Here is a 20,395-nt window from a genome sequence, read left to right on the forward strand (position 1 = left end):
TGAGCACATGTATGACATAAGGCTGAACTGATCCAACACGAGAGATGGTGATTTCTCATTACACAATTATACGCCATGTCGGTAGACCTGAGATGCCGTATCAGTAATTATTGTCACAGAATAAGATACATGCTCAGCACATTCTCAAATAAGTGAGAGAACAAAATAAGATACATCGATGTCACAGAATTGTGGATATATAGACCAACACAACGGGGGATTAGGATAGTACTCATTAATAAAGTATGCCTAGCTAGCTCCCTTCCATGAGAAAGTATTCCTGATGTTGTTCTTGTGAGTAATATTCCATGCTAAGTTTTGGATCCCTAGGAGGCTCCAGAGGACCTTGATGAAGTGAAGGGGGATCCACATCGGCTGCCGGATCAGCAGGAGCCTATGTTGGCACCATCGTTACTGCTGGAGTTTCATACCTTTTGGATGGTACTCTAGGAGGTTCCGGCTGTCGTGGAACTGGCAGCGGTGAATTACACACCTCATCAGCAAATGGCACACACTGACGGGGAATTGTCTGCGACAGTAGTGTGGGTGTATCATACACCATGGTTGGAGGCATCGGTGCTTGAAGAGGCTGGTGTGGCTCCGAAAGAGGCAGTGACAGCTGGTTATATGGTATAGGTGGATGAGTAGGTAGCATTGGTGCGTTCACTACCGTTATGACCTCCGTGTAGGATGGCGGTGGCGGTGGCGGTGACGGTGACGGCGGATGACATTCAGGGTCACTGCCACAGCCGCAGAAGAACCCGAAATCACAGTAAAGGATAAAAGATGGGCATCCAGACATGCTGGGTCTGCTAATCTGAGTTGCTTGCTTACGCTAATTATTAGGGTTGATCTCAGGTCTTACTAGCTATATATAGCAGCTTCAGAACTTTGGATCACCCGCAGACTACTTAGTAATGTGTGGTGGCTTATATATAGGGAAGGGCGTAAGATATATACCTGCATTGCATGTTAGGCTTAGGATTAGTTTGCTGGTTTGGTATGGGTCGTCTGCATTGACCGCATCTGCCGCGCGTATGCTCACCGTGTGTTGGAGGCCAAAATTGGCAATAACCGAGGCCGACCGGTCTGACTGGTTGGGCCGACCGGTCTGACTGGTTGGGCCGACCGGTCTGACTGGTTGGGCCGACCGGTCAGACCGGTCTGGGCCTGTAATCCGAGTAGGGTTAGGGTTTCATGTTAAGAGTCCTATTGTAACCCGATTTTGAAGGGGGACGTCTTCCCTGGCCTATAAATATAAAGGCTGCATCCGATTGAGGGTTTTCTAACCACAATAGAATCAATACAATCTCTTTTACCCTTTTACTCAAACCCTAATCTTTTCCAACCCCTTTGCTGTTCTTTGCTCGTCTCTACGGCGTTCAAAGACGTATTGAGTGGCCTGCTGATCTCAAGGCAACCCTAGTTCTTCAAGCTTCGATGGGGTCCCTCCTGAGCTCGAGTTTCTAGGTTTTCGCGTGTTTCTGCCTTCAACCGGTCTAACCGGTTGGAGTGACTGGTCTGACCGGTCGCCGTCTGAAGCTCGCTGGTGATTGATTGTTGCGATCCGCGTGTACTAGCGCACCGGTGTGTTGACCAGATTAGCGTCAACATACTTTTTGGCGACTCCGCTGGGGAAGAAGAAGCAATCTGCATCGATTACAATGACCAGTGAGATAGGAGACGCGGCCAAGGTAGATCCGTTGAATGCTATCAATGTCACTTATGAAGATCTATCCGAGGAGCAGCGCCAAAAGTTTGAAGCCGATTTAAAGTGACAGAACGAGGAGATCAGTGCGAAGATGCTCGCATGCTATGGGAAGACCCGGCAAGGTGTGATCGAGAAGGAAAAGTTCGTCATGCCGGGGACCCAATCTGCTACACTGCCTACTCCTCAAGTCGTCAATGTAAGTTCTCCCCCTCAAGATCTATACATCATGTTATTATCTGATCTTGGGAAGAAGATCAATGATGCGCATCTATCCACGCAAAACACTCTGATTGATCTATCTGAGCGTATGGATAGGATGGAGAAGGATAAGACTGTAAATACTGCATACTCTACTAAAGATCTTACCCCTAGTTCGGCAGCTCCTACGTCTACAGTTAGTGTAGAATTTGGGATGCCACCGAATTATTTCGTTGGGCAGTCATCACCGCCAGGCGCCATTCGGCCAACCACAGCCGAACCGGCCAGACCGGTCATAACGACCGGTCAGACCGCTGCCTCGGCGGCAGGTGCAGTCAGACCGGTCCCTCAGACCGGTCAGACCAGTGCCATGGTGATGAGCTCGGCGTCTGCTCCGGCACTTGCGCCAATTCCGAGTTCGGCTGCTCCTGGCTGAACAGATGAGTTGGAGGGTTTCTTGCCGCCGTATACTACCAGATCTTACGGCGACCCTCCTTTCCCATCCGCTATGCCACAAAATGTTTGGGATGATTTGACAAAAAATAATCCCCATCATGCTACACAGAAGATGAGTACTAATGAACCAGCAACTAATCGTCTAGCAACAAATGCCCAAACATCTAGTAGCGGGAACAATGAAGCCGATTTTGCCAGGATGAGAGCGGATTTAAATACTTTGTTTGCTACCAAACTTAGTCAGTTGGGTATAGGTCCTAGTATAAATCGGTTGTATCAAAGACCGTAACCCGATACTTATGATTTGGTTCCTTATCCTACGGGATGACGCATTCCTGATTTTATTAAATTTAGCGGGGACGATAATCGGTCAACTTGGGAGCACATAAGTTAATATGTTGCTCAGTTGGGTGAAGCTAGTTCTAATAACTCTTTGCGAGTACGTTTATTTTCTTTATCGCTAACTGAAACTGCTTTTTCTTGGTTTTCTGCTTTACCCCCAAATTCGGTCCGCTCTTGGAATGAATTAGAACAAAAATTTTATGATCACTTTTATAGTGGGGATAATGAAGCAAAATTGACAGATTTAACATCGGTTAAACAAACTAGAGATGAATCGGTATCCGATTATTTCAAGAGGTTTAAAGAAGTTGAAAACCGATGCGCTCATACTTGAAAGAGAAGCTCGAAGGATTTGATTACTTTAATCTTAATGCTTTGCAACTTCAGGCAATGAACCAAGAGTATAAAATTAAGAATTCCCAAGATGCATATAAGCCTCATCGGTCTAATACTCATGTTGTTGAATATGATTCCGATTCTTTGGCCGATGAGGATAATGAGGTCTACACCGCTGAATTTGTTTGGCCATCGGCGGCCAAACCTTCTTCATGTGCATCGCTTAAGCCAGTTCAAAAGAATCGGAAGAAAGAGATGAAATTTACATTTGATGTTTCTAAATGCGATCGTATATTTGATGAATTGTTGCATTTAGGACATATCAAAATTACTCATGTTATACAGTCACTTGAGGAGTTGAAGCGGTGAGCATATTGTAAATTTCATAATTCTCATTCTCATGCAACTAACGATTGTAAGGTATTCTGTCGCTAGGTTCAATCGGCCATGAATGAAGGACGATTGATCTTTTCTGAGATGAAAGTTGGTAAGACGCCATTCCCTGTACACACCAATACACATACCATTGATCTGAGCAATGCAAAGGTGCTATTCGGCCGGAGCAAGCTGAAGGAGCACAAGGCAAGAATGTGGTGATTGGTGAGACACGGCCGAAGAATGTCAATGATAAGATTCTGGCTAGGGAAGTGGTTCTGGAAAAGGCTCTTGATGGCAAGGAGCTAATAAAAATTACTGTCAAAGCTCAAGTGCCTGGGGGGCAAGAAAGTTCTTCCGCTGCTGCAAGTCGGCATGCTATCCAGGACCGACCGGTCAGACCGGTTTCACCGACCGGTCAGACCGGTCCGCCTCAGGGCCGACCAAGAACTTTCAAACCCAAGCGCCGGGAAGAGGGTACTTGGAAGCAGAATGTGCCAAAGATCCAAGGGAGGATGGTTGCTCAGAAACCAACCTTTGGCCAGCTTCTGAATAAGTACACTAAGGCCATTCAACAGGATCGGCCATTAAAAAAAGAGCTTGGTCACCCCTGCGTCGAGATAGTTCTCCAATGAGGGAATGACCCAACAAACGCAGAGGTGATGTCGTTACTGTGTTCCCACCCCAGAAGGCCTATGCTGCCATGCCATGGATGCCTCCGGCATCAAATGCTACAAATCCGGTGTGGGAGCACAAAGGAGTCTGGATGCAGTGCTTCCCTATGCCATATCCGTCACATCATCATGGGGAAGGTTCCAGAACGCTGGTGCATGACCAATTGGGCCCGCGCCAAACTGGTCGGCAGCAGCATGCTGCACCGGTCAGACCGGTCCAGCCTGACCGGCCAGATCGGTCTCAGTAGAGACCGGCCCAGTCTCATCCTCCAAGGCAGGAATATCGTGTCAAGAAGAGGGAGGAGGATGTGCAGCCCATGCAAGTGGAGTCTGGGAAGACCACCACCGATGATGTTGTGAAGATCGGTGATGTGAATGCGGTGGTCAAAGATGTTGGAAAGAAGTCGATGGTATTTGGCAAATCGGCTCAAAATGATTCCCAGAAGCGTGTGTTGGCCAATGATCATGAGGCCAGTAGCAGTGGCTCGGCGAACAAATACCATCAGCCTAGGTAGTGCCCACCGGGTTTGAGCCATTCTCAAAAGAGAAGATTGCAGCACTTAAGGCGCCAGGAACAGAAGGAGCAAGAGGCCGAGAAGCTCAAAGATGAGCGCTTTAATGAATATCGGCCAATGGTTCCTCAGGGCAAAGAATGGTGGGCCAAGCCCACTGTGCAGTCAACAGGACCGGTCGAACCATCTCAGGTGACCGGTCTAACCGGTGTAGAGGACCGGTCTGATCGCCAGGTGCAACCGGTAAGACCAGTCGAGCCTGTTGTCGAGCAGAAAGCTGAAGCGGCTACTTCGGCTTCACGCGATGAAGTTCCAGTAGTTCCCGCAGATTTGGGTGATGAGGAACTGGTGGATTTTGAGGCTTCTCCAGCGCGTAGCAACATGGAGATAAATGTTGTGCGATTCTCTGAAGAGTACTACGCCGTTTTGAAGGAGGAGGAAGCAGCTCTTTTGGATTTCGGGCCACGCGAGGCCGTATTCCAGAAGCCAAAGGAATCAGACAATCACTTGAAAGCTCTTTATATGAGGGGGCACATTAATGGGAGGCCGATTTCTCGCATGCTTGTTGATGGAGGGGCAATTGTGAACTTGATGCCCTATTCATTGTACAAGAAACTTGGAGGGACGGATGAAGAGCTAATGAAAACGAACATGATGGTCAGCGGCGTGGGTGGAGGCGATCCTATTGGTGCTAAAGGGGTGGCTTCCATGGAGTTGACCGTGGGGAGCAAGATGTTAGCAACAACCTTCTTCATCTCCGAGGTGCAAGGTAAATTCAGCTTGATACTTGGACGTGATTGGATTCATGCCAATCAATGTGTGCCTTCTACCTTGCATCAAATTCTTATTCAGTGGATCGGTGATGAGATTGAAGTAGTCCATGGCGATACTTCATCCTACATTGCAATCGCCGATTCCAACACTCTTGGGGTGCATGATGATATTAAATGTCTTTCGGGGTTAGATTTGTCTGATTTCGAACTGATCAGTTGCACCAAGGATGGGTTCGTGCCTGCTACTCTAAAATCGATGGAGAATCGGCTACATTATTGCAAATAAAATGAGTGCAGCAAGCAACTCAGGCGAGACCGGTCAGACTGGATGTCCAGAACGGTCAGACTGGTCATCAGATCAGCGTGCAGAGCTGACCGGTCAGTCTAACCGGTCAGACTAGTTTGACGCAGACTGGTTGATGGAGAGGATTGAGCACCATCGGTCGCGGATGAACGATATGTGCGAGGCCATTGAAGACACTGAAGGCATGTATAAATTAGGCCAGGGGTTTATGTCGGCTGATCCTTTAGAAAAGTTAGATATTGGAGATGGTAGTGTTCCTAGGCCGACTTTTGTAAATGCAAATTTATCGGCTGAGTATAAAGCCGACTTAATAAAGTTGTTGAAAGAGTATGTGGATTGCTTTGCATGGAGTTATTCTGAAATGCCTAGTTTGAGTCGTGATTTGGTTGAACATCGGCTGCCGATTAAGGCCAGTTTTAGACCTTATAAACAACCTGCTAGGCGATTTAATCCAGCTATGAATGACCGAATTAAGGAGGAAATTAATCATTTGTTGGAAGCTGGATTTATTCGGTCTTGTCGATATGCGGAGTGGATCTCTAATATTGTGCCCATTGAGAAGAAAAATTCGGGTAAGATTAGAGTGTGCATTGATTTTAGGAATCTTAATAAAGCTACTCCTAAAGATGAGTATCTTATGCCTATTGCCGATATGTTGATTAATGAAGCTTCTGGACATCGTGTTATTAGTTTTCTTGATGGTAACGCCGGTTACAATTAAATATTTATGGCTGAAGAATATATTTCTAAAATGGCCTTTAGATGTCCGGGATTTATTGGTTTGTTTGAGTGGGTTGTCATGACTTTTGGTTTGAAAAATGCCGGTGTTACTTATCAAAGGTCTATGAATTTGATCCTTCATGATTTACTTGGTGTTATATTGGAGGTCTACATTGATGATATTGTGATTAAATTGGCCGGTTTGGGAAATCATTTGGCTGATTTAAGATTGGCTCTTGAAAGAATGCGTCGGTGTGGTTTGAAGATGAATCCACTCAAATGTGTTTTTGGAGTATCGGCTGGGAAGTTCTTGGGTTTTATTATTCATGAGAAAGGCATAGAAATTGATCCAAAGCGAGTTGAAGCCATGAAGCATGTTGAAGCTCTAACTTGTAAACAAGATTTGAAGAAGTTCTTGGGCAAGAGCAGCAAGAGTCATTTGAGAAAATTAAGAGTTACTTCTCTTCACTGCCAGTACTTAAGGCGCCTAGGAGAGGGGTTCCTTTCAGGCTTTATGTGGCTGCGGAAGATAAAATTATTGGTGCTGTTTTGACTCAAGAAACCGAAGGGAAGGAGTATATTATCACTTATTTGAGCCGACGACTTATTGATACGGAAACAAGATATACATTTATTGAAAAGTTGTGCTTATCTTTATACTATGCTTGTACCAAGTTGAGGCATTATTTGTTATCTAGTACATGCATAGTAACTTGTCAAGCTGATGTTATTAAGCATATGTTACAAAGGCCGATTTTGAGTGGGAGAATCGGCAAATGGGCTTATGCACTTTGTAGAGTATAATTTGTCCTATGAATCTTTGAAGTCCGTAAAAGGCCAAATTGTAGCGGATTTTATTGTTGAACATAGGATTAATGATGAGCATGATTTGGAAATCGGCTATATTACTTGCACACCATGGGAATTACATTTTGATGGATCAGTTTGTGATGATGGGGGAGGATTTGGTATTGGTAATGTTCTTATCTCTCCAAGTGGTGCTGTTTTTGAGTTATCAAACCGATTGGAAGAATTTTGCACGAACAATCAAGTCGAGTATGAGGCACTTCTATTTGGCTTGGAGTTTTTTGCAATCCATGGGCGTGAAGCATGTTGAAGCCTTTGGTGATTCACTTCTGGTGGTGCAGCAAGTATCCAAAGTATGCCAATGTTATAATGGAGTTTTGAATGCATATCTTGATAAATGCCTTGATATTATCTCTTGCTTTGATGAATTTGTGATTCGACATATTTCTAGAGAAGATAATAAAAAGGCTAATGCTCTGGCTCAACAAGCATCAGGCTATAATGTGACGAAGAAATATTTCAACATTAGAAAGCCGATGCGAATTAAAGTCGAGTCACTGGTTCTGGACGAACCGGTCCGACCGGTCACTGAGACCAGTCTGACCGCTCCGACCGGTCTGACCGGTCCAGAGACCGGTCTGACTGCTGAGGGCGACATGAACAACAATTCGGCCAAAAATTCTAATCAAAAAGTTGAGGCCGAAGTGCAAGATTGGAGGGTGCCTATCATATCATAGTTAAAGGACTCTGGTCGTGGTGTAGAGAGAAATATTCAGCGTTTGACGTTTAAATATATTTTGGTTGACAATGAGCTTTATCGTCGAACCGCCGATGATGTTTTTCTCAAGTGTTTGGGTACTGATTAGGCCCGTGTTGCTATGGGAGAAGTGCATGAAGGCATTTGTGGTACACATCAATCGGCTCCTAAAATAAAGTGGTTGCTTAGGAGAGCCGGTTTTTATTGGCCAAGTATGATTTCGGATTGCTCTAGATATTATAAAGGATGTGATGAATGTCAGCGGTTTGATGATATTCAGTTGGTGCCTGCTGCGTTATTACATCCTATCATTAAGCCTTGGCCATTCAGAGAATGGGGTTTGGATTTCATTGGTCAAATTAATCCTCCTTCTTTAAAGGGGCATCGCTTCGTGTTGGTGGCGACGGATTATTTTACTAAATGGACCGAAGCGGTACTTTTGAAGAATATAACACATAGAGAGGTAATTGATTTCATTATGGAGCATATTATTCATTGATTCGGCATTCCTCAAACTTTGACAAAGGATCAAGGTTCATCATTTATTTCAAAGGAGGTACGAGAATTTGCCAAATCTTACAAAATCAAGATACTCAATTCATCTCCATATTATGCTCAGGACAATGGTCAGGCCGAGTCTAGTAAACAAATTTTGGTAAGGCTCATCAAGAAAAAGATAGAGGAGAATCCTAGGAGGTGGCATGAGGTTTTATCCGAAGCATTATGGGCTCATCGCATATCTAGACATGGTGCTACTAAAATTACTCCTTTTGAGCTTGTTTATGGTCAAGAGGTCGTTTTACTCGTTGAGGTAAATCTGGACGCTTATAGATTGGCTAAACAAAATGACCTTTCCGCTGTTGATTATCATGACTTGATGATGGATAATATTGATGAAGTGAGCGACAAGCGGTTACAAGCTTTGAAGGAAATTGAGAAGGACAAGCTTCGGATGGCTAGAGCTTATAACAAGAAGGTAAGGCCTAAATCTTTTCAAGTTGGTGAGCTGGTTTGGAAGACAATTCTGCCTCTTGGGACAAAGAGCAATAAGTTTGGTAAGTGGTCGCCGGCTTGGGAAGGTCTGTACAAGATTGTCAAAGTTATCTTTAGAAATTCTTATATGGTGGAGATGCTGCAAGGAGAACGTCTACCCAGGGCGCTGAATGGAAGATACTTGAAGAAATACTACCCAAGTGTTTGGCAAGGCGCTTGAAGATGAAGACGGCCGGTATTTGGATATTGCCCTTAGCATTATTTTTAGGCCAGTGCTAGAGTTGTAATTCTGTATCATTAGAGCATGTTTAGATACTTGCTTTTTGGCTTGCATAGCTCACCAAAAAGGCAGGGGGGCATGTGTTGGAGGCCAAAATTGGCAATAATCGAGGCCGACCGGTCAGATCTGTCTGGGCCTGTAATCCGAGTAGGGTTAGGGTTTCATGTTAAGAGTCCTATTGTCACCCGATTTTAAAGGGGTACGTCCTCCCCGGCCTATAAATATAAAGGCTGCGGCCGATTGAGGGTTTTCTAACCACAATCGAATCAATACAATCTCTTTTACCCTTTTACTCAAACCCTAATCTTTTCCAACCCCTTTGCTGTTCTTTCCTCGTCTCTATGGCGTTCAAAGGCGTCTTGAGTGGCCTGCCGATCTCAAGGCAACCCTAGTTCTTCAAGCTCCGACGGGTCCCTCTCGAGCTCGAGGTTCTAGGTTTTCGCGTGTTTCAGCCTTCAACCGATCTGACCGGTCGCCGTCTGAAGCCCGCTGGTGATTGATCGTTGCGATCCGCGCGTACTAGCGCACCGGTGTGTTGACCAGATTAGCGTCAACACCGTGTTTAGTTGGGATCAGATTCTTTGTCTTCTCTACTCTAGAAGTAGAAGTAGTCTCAAACAATTCAGTCAATATATATTGTTAATAAAGAGTTGTGATTGAAATCTCTGGATTGGTTAAAAAGCTCCCAATTGAAATATTTGGATTGACTGAAAATATCCAAAAATGTTTTTTTTCCTCGAACACGCCTCCCAAAAGTTAATCAGATTTCTGATATGTCGTGATTGGAATCAGGATTGTCTTCTAGAAGGCAGCCTTGTTTTCCAGCAAGGTTTGAATTGCCGTTTCACTGGAGTAAGACCATTGTTTGTGTCGGGATCTTTAGTTTAGATGTTGCTCCAACCTGCATAATTGCACCTTGCACACTTGGTTACTTAAAATTAGCAGGCTACAGGGACCAATGATTAGATGCCGTATCGGTAATCATTGTTTACATGACTTGCTTCACAGAGCATTGGTAAGGCCGTGTTTAGATAGAGTGCAAATTTTTTTTGCGACGGAATCTTGCTAATTTGAAGTACTAAATGAAGTATATTTACAAAACTTTTTGCACAAATGGGTTGTAAATCGCGAGACGAATCTAATGATGCTAATTAATCCACGATTAATCCATAATTAGCGGATGGTCACTATAGCATCACTGGTGCAAATCATGGATTAAGTAGGCTCATTAGATTCGTCTCGCGATTTACAGCCCATCCATGTAAAAAGTTTTATAAATAGACTTCATTTAGTACTCTATGTATGTGTCAAAACATTCGATGTGACGTTTTTTTTGTGTTTATGGAGTTTATGGGTAAAGATCTAAACATGGCCTAAGTATCGGTGAAGGAATGTCGGGTGGTTTCAGTGGTAAAATTAGATGCCGTATCAGTAATCATTGTTCACAAGACTACGAAATCATTGGTCTTAAGTTTAGATATTGCTCCAAAACCTGCATAATTGCATATCTTTAGTAAGACTACAGAAGCTTTACCACTGAAACCACCCAAGATTTCGTAGTTATGTTCTAGAATACTCCTAACTCTATCCCGTGGCTACGATCTTGCATATACTGCCTTTATTTGTGTTGTAGATAGTACTGAAAATGTTCTAGCATACTCCTAACTCTGTCCCGTGGCTATGTCACACCCGGTTTTAAGGACAAAACCGAATGCATAGCTATATGTATGCCAGGATCAAGTTTCATACATATAGAGACATCATAAGTGAATAATCAGTACAGTATCACGAAAAAGAGAACTAAAACAAATAAAAGACTATCAGAGTTTACAGCTTATCCTGGAAACGGAGACTCCAAACTTCACAGGCAATCGACTGGGGGTTGCGTACGCCTAGAACTCAGCAACATCTTCAAAATACTCCACAGCAACTTTCCCTTCTGAGCAGCAGTAAGCAAGGGTGAGTACACTTATGGTTGGTACTCAGCAAGACCACAAGAAATAACCAGAATGTGATTTATATCCATCTTTAAGTTTATTAATCATGTGAGGGTCTAAGCCGCTCTTGACCGTGAGCACGGCTAACCGGTTAGTTTTAACTCTGCAGAGGTTGTACACTTTCACCACAATTCGCGTAAAAGTTCCGAAGAACTTTGAACCCAACCACACAATGTGCTAGCTAGGCACAATACCACACTTTCGAGGTGTGATTGCATAGGGACGCTACGAGGCCTTTACAAAGAATCCCTATATGTATGTGTTGGTCCCTGCCGTGCGGTCCCTCAGAAGACACATCTTCCTTCACCCGCTCCACAACACAAACTCATAACCACCAAGCGGAACAACCCCAACACAACATATAGTTCATCTAATTACTTAGCCAAGACTAGAGCCCATTAGTATTGTGGTTGTACTGTTTTCTTGGGTGGTTCTCCATGTTCCAATTAAATCATAGTACTCTTGTAAATAAAGCATAGATAGAAGTATGGTTAGGGTCACTTGCCTTTCTCCAATGAAAAGCTACTCTTACTGCTCTTCACTGCTTTTAGCTCTTGCAATTCTTGATTCTTCAAGCTTCAACAACGATTCTTCTACTCGAAGCAAACACCGAGCAAACATACAAAGCAAACAAAAAGACACATCTAAGAACAATACACCAAAACAAAAGAAAGGCTTTAAAAGAACGCACTAAAGGATAGGGTTCGCTGCTACGGTTACGAGAGCGCAAGAAATGCAGAAAACGGAGCTAGGACGACGATTCTATGGGATAAACGATGCTTCAGGGATCTAGTCGCGATTAACTAAAAGGTTAAGGACTAACAGAAAAGATTTGTAAGATACAGAAAACTGTGCTCACAGAGGATAAAAAGGTCATAAAGCTATCGCACACGTTGCAAGGATCACGTGAGCGCAAGAATCGCTGAAAACGGAGTTAAAACGAAGAAGTTATAGCCAAAACATGGTTCTAGGGGCTCATTTGTGAAGAAACAGAACTTCTAGGGGCTAGATCTGAAGAAACCAGGGGCTAAAACCTAATTAACCATAGACTTCAAGGGCTAGAACGTAAAAACACCTAAGCAGGACTGCGGGTTCTATTTTGGAAAAGCTCAGGGGTTAAACCATAAAAGAAAGGACTGGTTTGTAAATTCTTTTCACCTAGCATGGACCACGGGTTGATTTGCATGAAACTGAGGGTCTCTTTTGCAAAGTATACTAGGGTTGACCGGTATTGTCTATTTTGACTCTAGATAGATCTAATTTGGGCCGTTGATGCGAGATCTGACGGCTCGGGTTCAAAGGTGGCAAACGGCGGCGGCGCTTAACCGGTGAACGGTAGCGCGCGACGGCGGATCGCCGGCGTAAGGCCGGAACAGCCTTCCGACGCTTGATTCGAACCAGGCTCGGGTCAGGGAGCATGCGCGCAATGCGGCAAAACGATCTAGAGGGTCGGTTGCGCGAGTTGGAGGTCGGGCAAGGGCGCTCCTCGGCGAGTTGCGGCTCGGACTCCGCCAGCGAGCTATCTCGCGCGAAGGGAGACAAGAGAGAGGGGAAAACGGGTCGGCGTCAAACCCTACCTTGCTGGGAAGCTTCGGTGGCGGCTTGGGCGTCGAGGAGTGGCGGAACGGCGAGACGGCGGCGGTTCCGAGCTCCGCGGGAGCTCCAATGGCGGCGGCGGTTTCGGGGCTAGGGTTTTGCGTGAGAGGTGGGGGTTGCGGCTCGAAAAGGGTCAAGAGGGGGGGTCGCGGGTCCCTTTTATAGGGGCGCGGAGGCGCCTTGGCATGCGGGCCACGCCGAGGCGATGCGCGGCCGGACTCTGGAGTCCAGGTCGGGCACGGGAAAGAGGAGGATCCGACGGGCGGGGCCCACATGGCAGCGGCCGCGGAAGAGAGACGCGGGGGGGAGGCAGACTGGGCCGGGAGGAGGGAATTGGGCCGGCGGGAGGGGGGAAACAGGGCTGAGCCGGGCTGTTCGGTTGGGCTGAAAGAGAGTTTTTCTTTTTGTATTTCCAAACTGATTCAAACAAATTCAAATTAAATTCAAACTTAAGGAATTTGAATTCAAATTGAACCACAAACAATAAAGCAAATGCAAGGCAGCATGGATGCGCAACAACAAAACACCTTCATTTAATTTAAAAGGCAAACGATTATTTTCTTTATACTAAATTCCCTGTAACGAAAATAAATGTTGACAAAATTTTAAAACTATGAGAAAAACATTGATTTATTTTTAATTTTAATCATATCTTGAAATTCAAAAATTTCAGGGTGTGACAGGCTACGATCTTGTATATACTGCCTTTATTTGTGTTGTAGGTTAGTACTGAAAGTATTATTAGTGGCATGTTAGGCTAATTAAGGCTAAGGTTTTAGGGGCTGTTTGGTTGCCACTACTACAGAACATGGATGTAGTAACACCAACTTGTGTTACTACAGGTCAATAAAAGTGTTACCGCGTCTGCTACTAACACATTTTCTTAGTGTTCCTATTTCCAATGTTACTATAGTCTGATCTATTAGAACACAAGATATATGTTCTTTTACATCCAAACAAGTGTTACTTCTTTGTAACACAATTACTTATCTACTAGATCATTTATCAAGTGTTACAATAAGTGTCAATGTAACACCTTTTTTTTTAACTTTAGTAACACTTTCACATTGGGGTAGAGCATATAGTTTAGAACAAAGGAACATATAGCTCGTAACATGTATTTTATCTATTGTAACACATTCAAAATTTAAATAAATATTTATTTCGTGCCTGCATGTGGCATATAATGTTGACATGAAATTTCTGAGTAACATAACATATTGCACGAACCAAATATTCCAAAAACCATAGGAACTTGCATTGATTGTAGGAAAGTTTCAATTGTAGTACTGGTTCACATCATATGATAGTCTATATACATAACAATATGATTACAAGAGCAAAAATAAATAGTGGACAGTACAAACCTACACTACTGAAAAGCAAAATATAAATATAAATATATAGTATTCTTGAAATTCGTTGCTTCTGGATCCATTCGTTTACCCATCAATATAAGAATTCAGTCATGGCAATTCAAACCTGCATAGAGAAAGCAAGTTGTAATATTAAATATTATACTACCCATATATGCTACATAAAAAATATAAATATAGCCGTAGCAAACATAATTCAAAGGCCAAGCAATTGACACTCCTTTGGTACGGGCCTCGCTAGTTTTTGATGACCCCACCAACGATAGACCTCAGTATGGCAGCAGCCTTAAGTTATGGACCCAGACACTTCAATTGACATAGTCACTAAGAGACAAACGAGCATTATTTATGTTAAGATCATGGAGTTAGATTAATAACTATTATGTTCGTCCATCCTAATGGTAGATTGCAAATCCTAATTTTTGATTCTTATCATCTGAAATGAGATATGAAATAATATAAGGTAAAAATATCACTACAATGAATGAAAAAATATCCTTCTTACCTACCTTTTATTTTTATTGTTATCCTACCTTCACTTGAATTCCTTGTATGTGCATCAAACTGAAAGAAAGAGAAACGTAATTGAATTATAAAGTGGTAGAATTGTGCAACATTAATCTTTAATAAATTAAACATATAATGACTAATACACATTTTTCAAAGATTTAGCTAAGGAGTACCTCTTTTTGTTTGGAATCATTAGCTAAGAAGAAGCATCTTGGGGTGCCATCCTTCTGCTTCCTGGTTTTATAATTGCTTGTAACTACTATCATCTTCACACTAATTCCAATAGAAATCCATCTAAATCATAGACACTAGGCCCATATATCGACATATAATGAGCTAAGAGTAGATTATTTGCCATTATTCTTAAAAAACAAGCAACCAGCTTATAACCTTTTTATTAGACAAAAGTAAATCACCAGCGCCACTCTATCAGGAATAGATGTTTCTTTGGTCAAGTAAAGAGACGAAAGGAAAAAAAGTATGAGTTATGATTATATTTTAATTGCAGGAAGTGCAGTTTGGAGAAATCATACTAGACAGAACTAAAAGAACACACTACTGGACAAGTTTCTGCACATTCTCCCAAATATTGATTCCCCAAAAAGAAAATTTCAGCACTCAAATCTGAATTAAACAATCATATATGATCAGGAGCAAAAAATTGAACTGAAGTAAACAAGCTGCATGTTCAGTTCTATGTGGATGTGATAAGCATGAATTGGATAAATTCAACGAAGTAAGAATGATGAAACATAGCCTTTTGACTTATGGACAGCATAAAACTTTTCAGATCAATCCATCAATCGGATCAGCAAGGCATAAAAATATATACTATATAATTTATGACAGAACAGGAGAACATGCAAGAATCAAAATATATGCAAACATTCAGACTTTCTCCACTTGTCTTGTGCAAAATGTGAAATAGGAAGCAATCATCAAGTCAGGCCAAGGTTCGTCACAGCAGCAGCATTGTAGTCGTAGTTGAACCACTCGTCGTGCTCCTCTTGTGGATCCATTGAAGTGCTCACCTGAACAGTGACGAGTTGCGCTCGTGCCTGGCCTTGCAAGGGTGGGGGCAGGTGACTCGGCTTGGACAGTGCCTCTGCGGGGATGGGTGAGCGGCGAGGGCAGACAGCGATTGCCGGACGGCCACGGGCGTCGCCGGCTTAGGCCGGTACGCGCGGCTCTGGTCTGGCCGGGAAGGGGTGCCAACGAGGGCCAGGTCCCGCCGCGCTGGCATGGGCGGGGAGGGGCACCCGGGCAGGACAGGCGGTGCCTCAGTGCTGAAGGCCGCCCGGGTGGGGACGCGAGCCGCGACGGCTGCGACGGCCGCCTAGGAGAGGGTGGCCGCGAGCTTCGGTGAGGAGAGGCCTGGGTGGGAACGGCAGGCAGCATGGTGGAGTACAGCGAGGGACGGGCGGCGCCGGCACGGCCGCAAGCTCGGCCCGCCGGTCGCGCGGAAGCGGATCAGGTGCCAAGCGGCCATGCTGGCTCGCCGGTAAGGGACGGGGATGGGCGGCCGCGGACGGGGGATGGGGACGGGCGGCGACGGACATCGATGGGGAGGCCCGGGAGTCCCAAGGTGGGGATGGAGATCAGCGAGGCGGTTGGAGGAATCGCGTGTGGGTTGGAGCAGGGGTGAGGACGGGAGAGATAAGTGTTGCGAAGAAATTAGAATTAGCGATCAATTTTTATAATAATTAATAAAATTAGTCAGTAAGCGGTTATCTTTCACGAAAAGGCCAAATCACAAAAAAGCCAACTCACAAAGTGACCATACAAAAAAGCCATCATATTTCTTGGTCTTGTATATAAACTGTGATCTCTGTTAACAAGACAATCCAATCATTCTATTCACTTTCAATTATAACACGTTATCATCACTTTCGCTCTCCACCAAGCGTGAAAATGATGGGAGTTCGCAAGAAGATCGAGAGGCATTCTTGCACTACGACGTCGCACATCATTGTCATGTTTTGGATTGGTGAAGAAGCAAGCAATTTTTGCTTTCAACAATAGAAGAACACAGAGACACGATGGCCTCTGCACCACCATGGAAAGCATGTTCATGGCGGATTCATGGTCTCCATTCATGGACACACCCGAAACCAAGAAAAAAGAAACTCGATGAATTTGGCCTACATCAGAATTCGACGAGAACTGCATAAAAACAAGGCTACGAGGCCGGCCTAAACTTCGACAAGAATGGACTATGTTCATCTTTGTTTTCTTTGCAACTAAGAGGAGGAACGTACCATCGGTCTTCAACGCCGACGGCACATCCGCGCTCCCACAGCCGGCGGCGGGCGACGACCGAGAACCGGCCAAGCACGGGGCACGACGCACACCAGAGGCTGCGACGCAGAGGCCATCAGGCGGCGCATGGCGGTGCTCGGCACTGGCGGGCAACGACAGCGCCGACAAGGCACACCGGCGGCGGCGCTCCCCGGCAAACGTCATCCCCGGGCACGGCGCATGGCGGCGCTGGGCCGGATGGGCGGCATCGGGGCAAAGGGGCGCGGCGACGCATCGGGCCAACGGCCCTCGGCCAAGACGCGCACATGGATCGGAGCTCCCCTCCGGCCATTGAATCGGCCATGGGCAGCCCACGAGAGGGAGGGCTGGAATCGAAGAAGAGGAGAAAGGGGCGCTGGACGACGTCCCCGGCGGCGGCGGCGGCCGGCATCAGCCAGCGCACATACCAAGGCACGGACGGCGGCGGCGGTTCAAGGAGTCGGGGGGGGTTAACCGCCCCTCCCATTCCCTTTCACAGGCCCAAGCATGCCGCACCCCTACTTGCAGGCCGACTCGTCCACAGGCCCAAGCCGAGACACAAGCCAAGCCACAGCACCAACCGAGCCAATTTCCATCCTCTCCCATGGAATTTCACAAAAGCCCCAGGTTTCTTCTATATTTTACATGGTAATCCAAATAAGTAGATTACTAATATCCCATATCCTTATGTTTAGCCTCTAGACTAGATAGGACACAACAATATATTGCATTTATAATTGATGATATAAAAGTCTTGTTTTAGACCTTGTGTTTAAATAACTTATGATGCAAATTATTTACCTAGAGTAAATTGATAATTTTTTAGACCTATGAGTCTTTAGAAATTGCATCATATTATATTATATTGCACACTTTTCACTATTTAGTGTTTACATAAGTTTTTCTGTATCTATAATTTTCTATTTTAGTCATCAACTTTAACAGTATTTGTATAGTAGAGTTTTTATACCTACATGTTGTTTGCTTTCGAGACCAAAAAATTGTATATGTAAACATAAATAGTTTATTGATTTTGTTTGTCGGTACCCTGCAACTGGGGTACCCACTCCTACTGTATCAAAACTCGCGTAGTTATCCGTAACTACGCCCTAAGGAGCTGAGCAGCCGGACCCCTGGGGTCCGACTCCATCTCACCGGACCAACGGTCCCAGACCTGCTTCCCGCTCGGGGACGGGTATGGTGTCACCACGTGTCCCAGAGGTGGAAATGCTCAGCACCTGAGGCCGCGGACCCGGACCCCCGCAGGTGGGTCCGGGATCTCCACGTGCCATCCGGACTCCCGCAGATGGGTCCAGGTCCTCTACGTGTCTATCCGGACCCCCCGTGAGCTCTCGGCTCAGCTATCTGCTCAGGAGGGGTCCGGAGCCGCCACGTGTCATGCAGACGCGGGCACGGGCGCAAGCCTTCCGCTGGAAGCTCCCTCACCGACTCGTATTAAGTGCGAGTGGTTGAGGCGTGCTCTGCTGCCGCTGGGCACGGGGCAGATTTTGTCAGTCCACACTTTGGATCACCAGTTACCGAGGCGGCTCGTTAGTTACCAAGGCAAGCATTAAAAACTCAGCACTGCGCGCATGGGCGACGAGTCATGATGACCAGCTACTGACTAGGAGCAACAGTGCACGCTGCTACAGTGGACTGAGTCAGTAGTTCGGCGCTTCATCATGACCTCGACGGCTGCAGAGGCTAGACTCTACTCCGACAGGACAGCTCAAGACCATCCCTGGTCAGAAGCTACGCACGAAAGCCGACGACAAGATCTCCGGATCTTAGGCATTGAAGGCCAAAGTGTAGTTTATAATATATCGCCGGGCCCACCTGTCGGGGCCCCGCTCAGTGTACGTGCTCCCCTTGGACATATAAAAGGGAGAGCATGCCCGCTAGAACACGGATACTCCAAGACTCTCACAACACAAGCTCGGTTTCACGCCGAACAACCCTGCTCTCAACCTCTTGAGAGCGCAAGCAATACAACACACAATGGACGTAGGGTATTACGCTCCGGCGGCCCGAACCACTCTAAACCTGTTGTGTTCATCGCGCTTTACCACCGAGATTGGGCTAATCCTAGCTAACCCCCGAGTACTCACCCTCTGGGCTTAGGCGGGTGCATTCCGCCACCCGGCTGTGATTTGCCACACCACAACATTGTTGTTTGGCAATTATTTTTAATTGTCATAAAATCAGATCCTCTTAATTAAGTGATGCTTAATTAATTATAGTTGTATTTAGGCTCATATTGGCCTAGTCTAGAAAGACAAAATGGTAGCCAAACCATTTTCGCTAGTGAGGCTAATTAAATTATCTATTTTAGTGTCTTTAGAATACTTTGGTAACCTTGTTAATTTGGTAATTTTCTATAAATAGTATTTTAACAAGAATTGTCCCTCTTAATTAATGATGGATTATGCAAAATTGTTATATCCATATCCTATATACATCTGGGATCCCAACACAAGTAATGGAGTTCTATGCATTGGCTGCACTTAATTCATATTGAATTATTCAGCCCAGAGATCGTGCCTATGGCAGCGATTATTCGCCCATTGCTAAGAGGTCTACATCATATTTATTTGAACTTGATGATTACCTATATTGTGTTCTTCCAGATAAGTGTTTTGGAAATATACGAATGATACATTTTTATGGTGACTACCATCATTCATTATTAAAGGTTACACACAAGTAGTAGAGTCTTAGGCATTGGCTGCGGTATATTCATGTGAATATATCAGCCTAGTGACCATGCCTATAGCAGCAATTTATTTGCCTACTACCGAGAGATCTACTCTATGTTTTTGGACATAGAGATTATCTACTATGTGTGTGCCATATTAATAATGATTGTCTATGAGGTCTACACAACTTGTGACTATCTCTAATTGTTGTGAGGTTTAAAGTTCGTCGACTACCTCCAACTATCCAAAACAAAAAGAAGATATGGATCCCCTAAATTTTGCATTGGAAATTACAACATCAAAGTGATTTTTAATTTACCTTAAGTGTAAATTAATTAAATCATTGGTCTGTCACATGTTTTGGATATTGACTTCAGAGGAGTCTATTGAACTCGCTCTTGATGGAATCAATATCCCACATAAACAATGGACATTAATATTGCTTTTATCCCATAAACTAATAAAAGATTTTAATGACCCTTGATTGGGGTTGTTTATTATAGATAACAGAAAATGTGCCTTGCTCTTGTTAAGGCACTACATCCATAAAGATTATCGATAAGAATATCTTATGGAAGGAATAATTTATCTATATTAAACATCAATAAGGAATAAAATATTTATGTATGGGTTCGTACAAAGATTGTATGGACAGTTCAAACATTTCATGTTTGTATAGATACATCTATGAGATGATCTAGAGTG

General features: G+C 44.6%; 1 protein-coding gene and 1 pseudogene across 1 annotated transcript; one reads left to right on the forward strand and one right to left on the reverse strand.

The window, feature by feature from the left end:
- Nucleotides 1-8,347: 8,347 nt before the first annotated feature.
- LOC120695271 lies at nt 8,348-9,178 on the forward strand (annotated as a pseudogene).
- A 4,887-nt stretch (nt 9,179-14,065) lies between these two features.
- Nucleotides 14,066-16,399, reverse strand: LOC120675341. Its single transcript, XM_039956533.1, has 4 exons — nt 15,749-16,399; nt 14,891-14,951; nt 14,717-14,771; nt 14,066-14,313 (listed from the first exon to the last, which is right to left on the reverse strand). Exons 1-4 carry the CDS (start codon nt 15,958-15,960, stop codon nt 14,294-14,296), a joined length of 348 nt encoding a protein of 115 aa, XP_039812467.1. The 5' UTR covers nt 15,961-16,399; the 3' UTR covers nt 14,066-14,293.
- Nucleotides 16,400-20,395: the final 3,996 nt, after the last annotated feature.

Source organism: Panicum virgatum, chromosome 2K (assembly GCF_016808335.1).
Source record: "Panicum virgatum strain AP13 chromosome 2K, P.virgatum_v5, whole genome shotgun sequence".
In the NCBI taxonomy this organism is placed as follows: domain Eukaryota; kingdom Viridiplantae; phylum Streptophyta; class Magnoliopsida; order Poales; family Poaceae; genus Panicum; species Panicum virgatum.

Coding starts and splice junctions, on each gene's coding strand:
- LOC120675341 (XM_039956533.1), bottom strand. CDS start 15,960: ATGCCAGCGCGGCGGGACCTGGCCCTCGTTGGCACCCCTTCCCGGCCA. Junction 14,952..15,748: donor CGCAACTCGTCACTGTTCAG/GTGAGCACTTCA, acceptor TTATAAAACCAG/GAAGCAGAAGGATGGCACCC. Junction 14,314..14,716: donor GATAACAATAAAAATAAAAG/GTAGGTAAGAAG, acceptor TTCTCTATGCAG/GTTTGAATTGCCATGACTGA.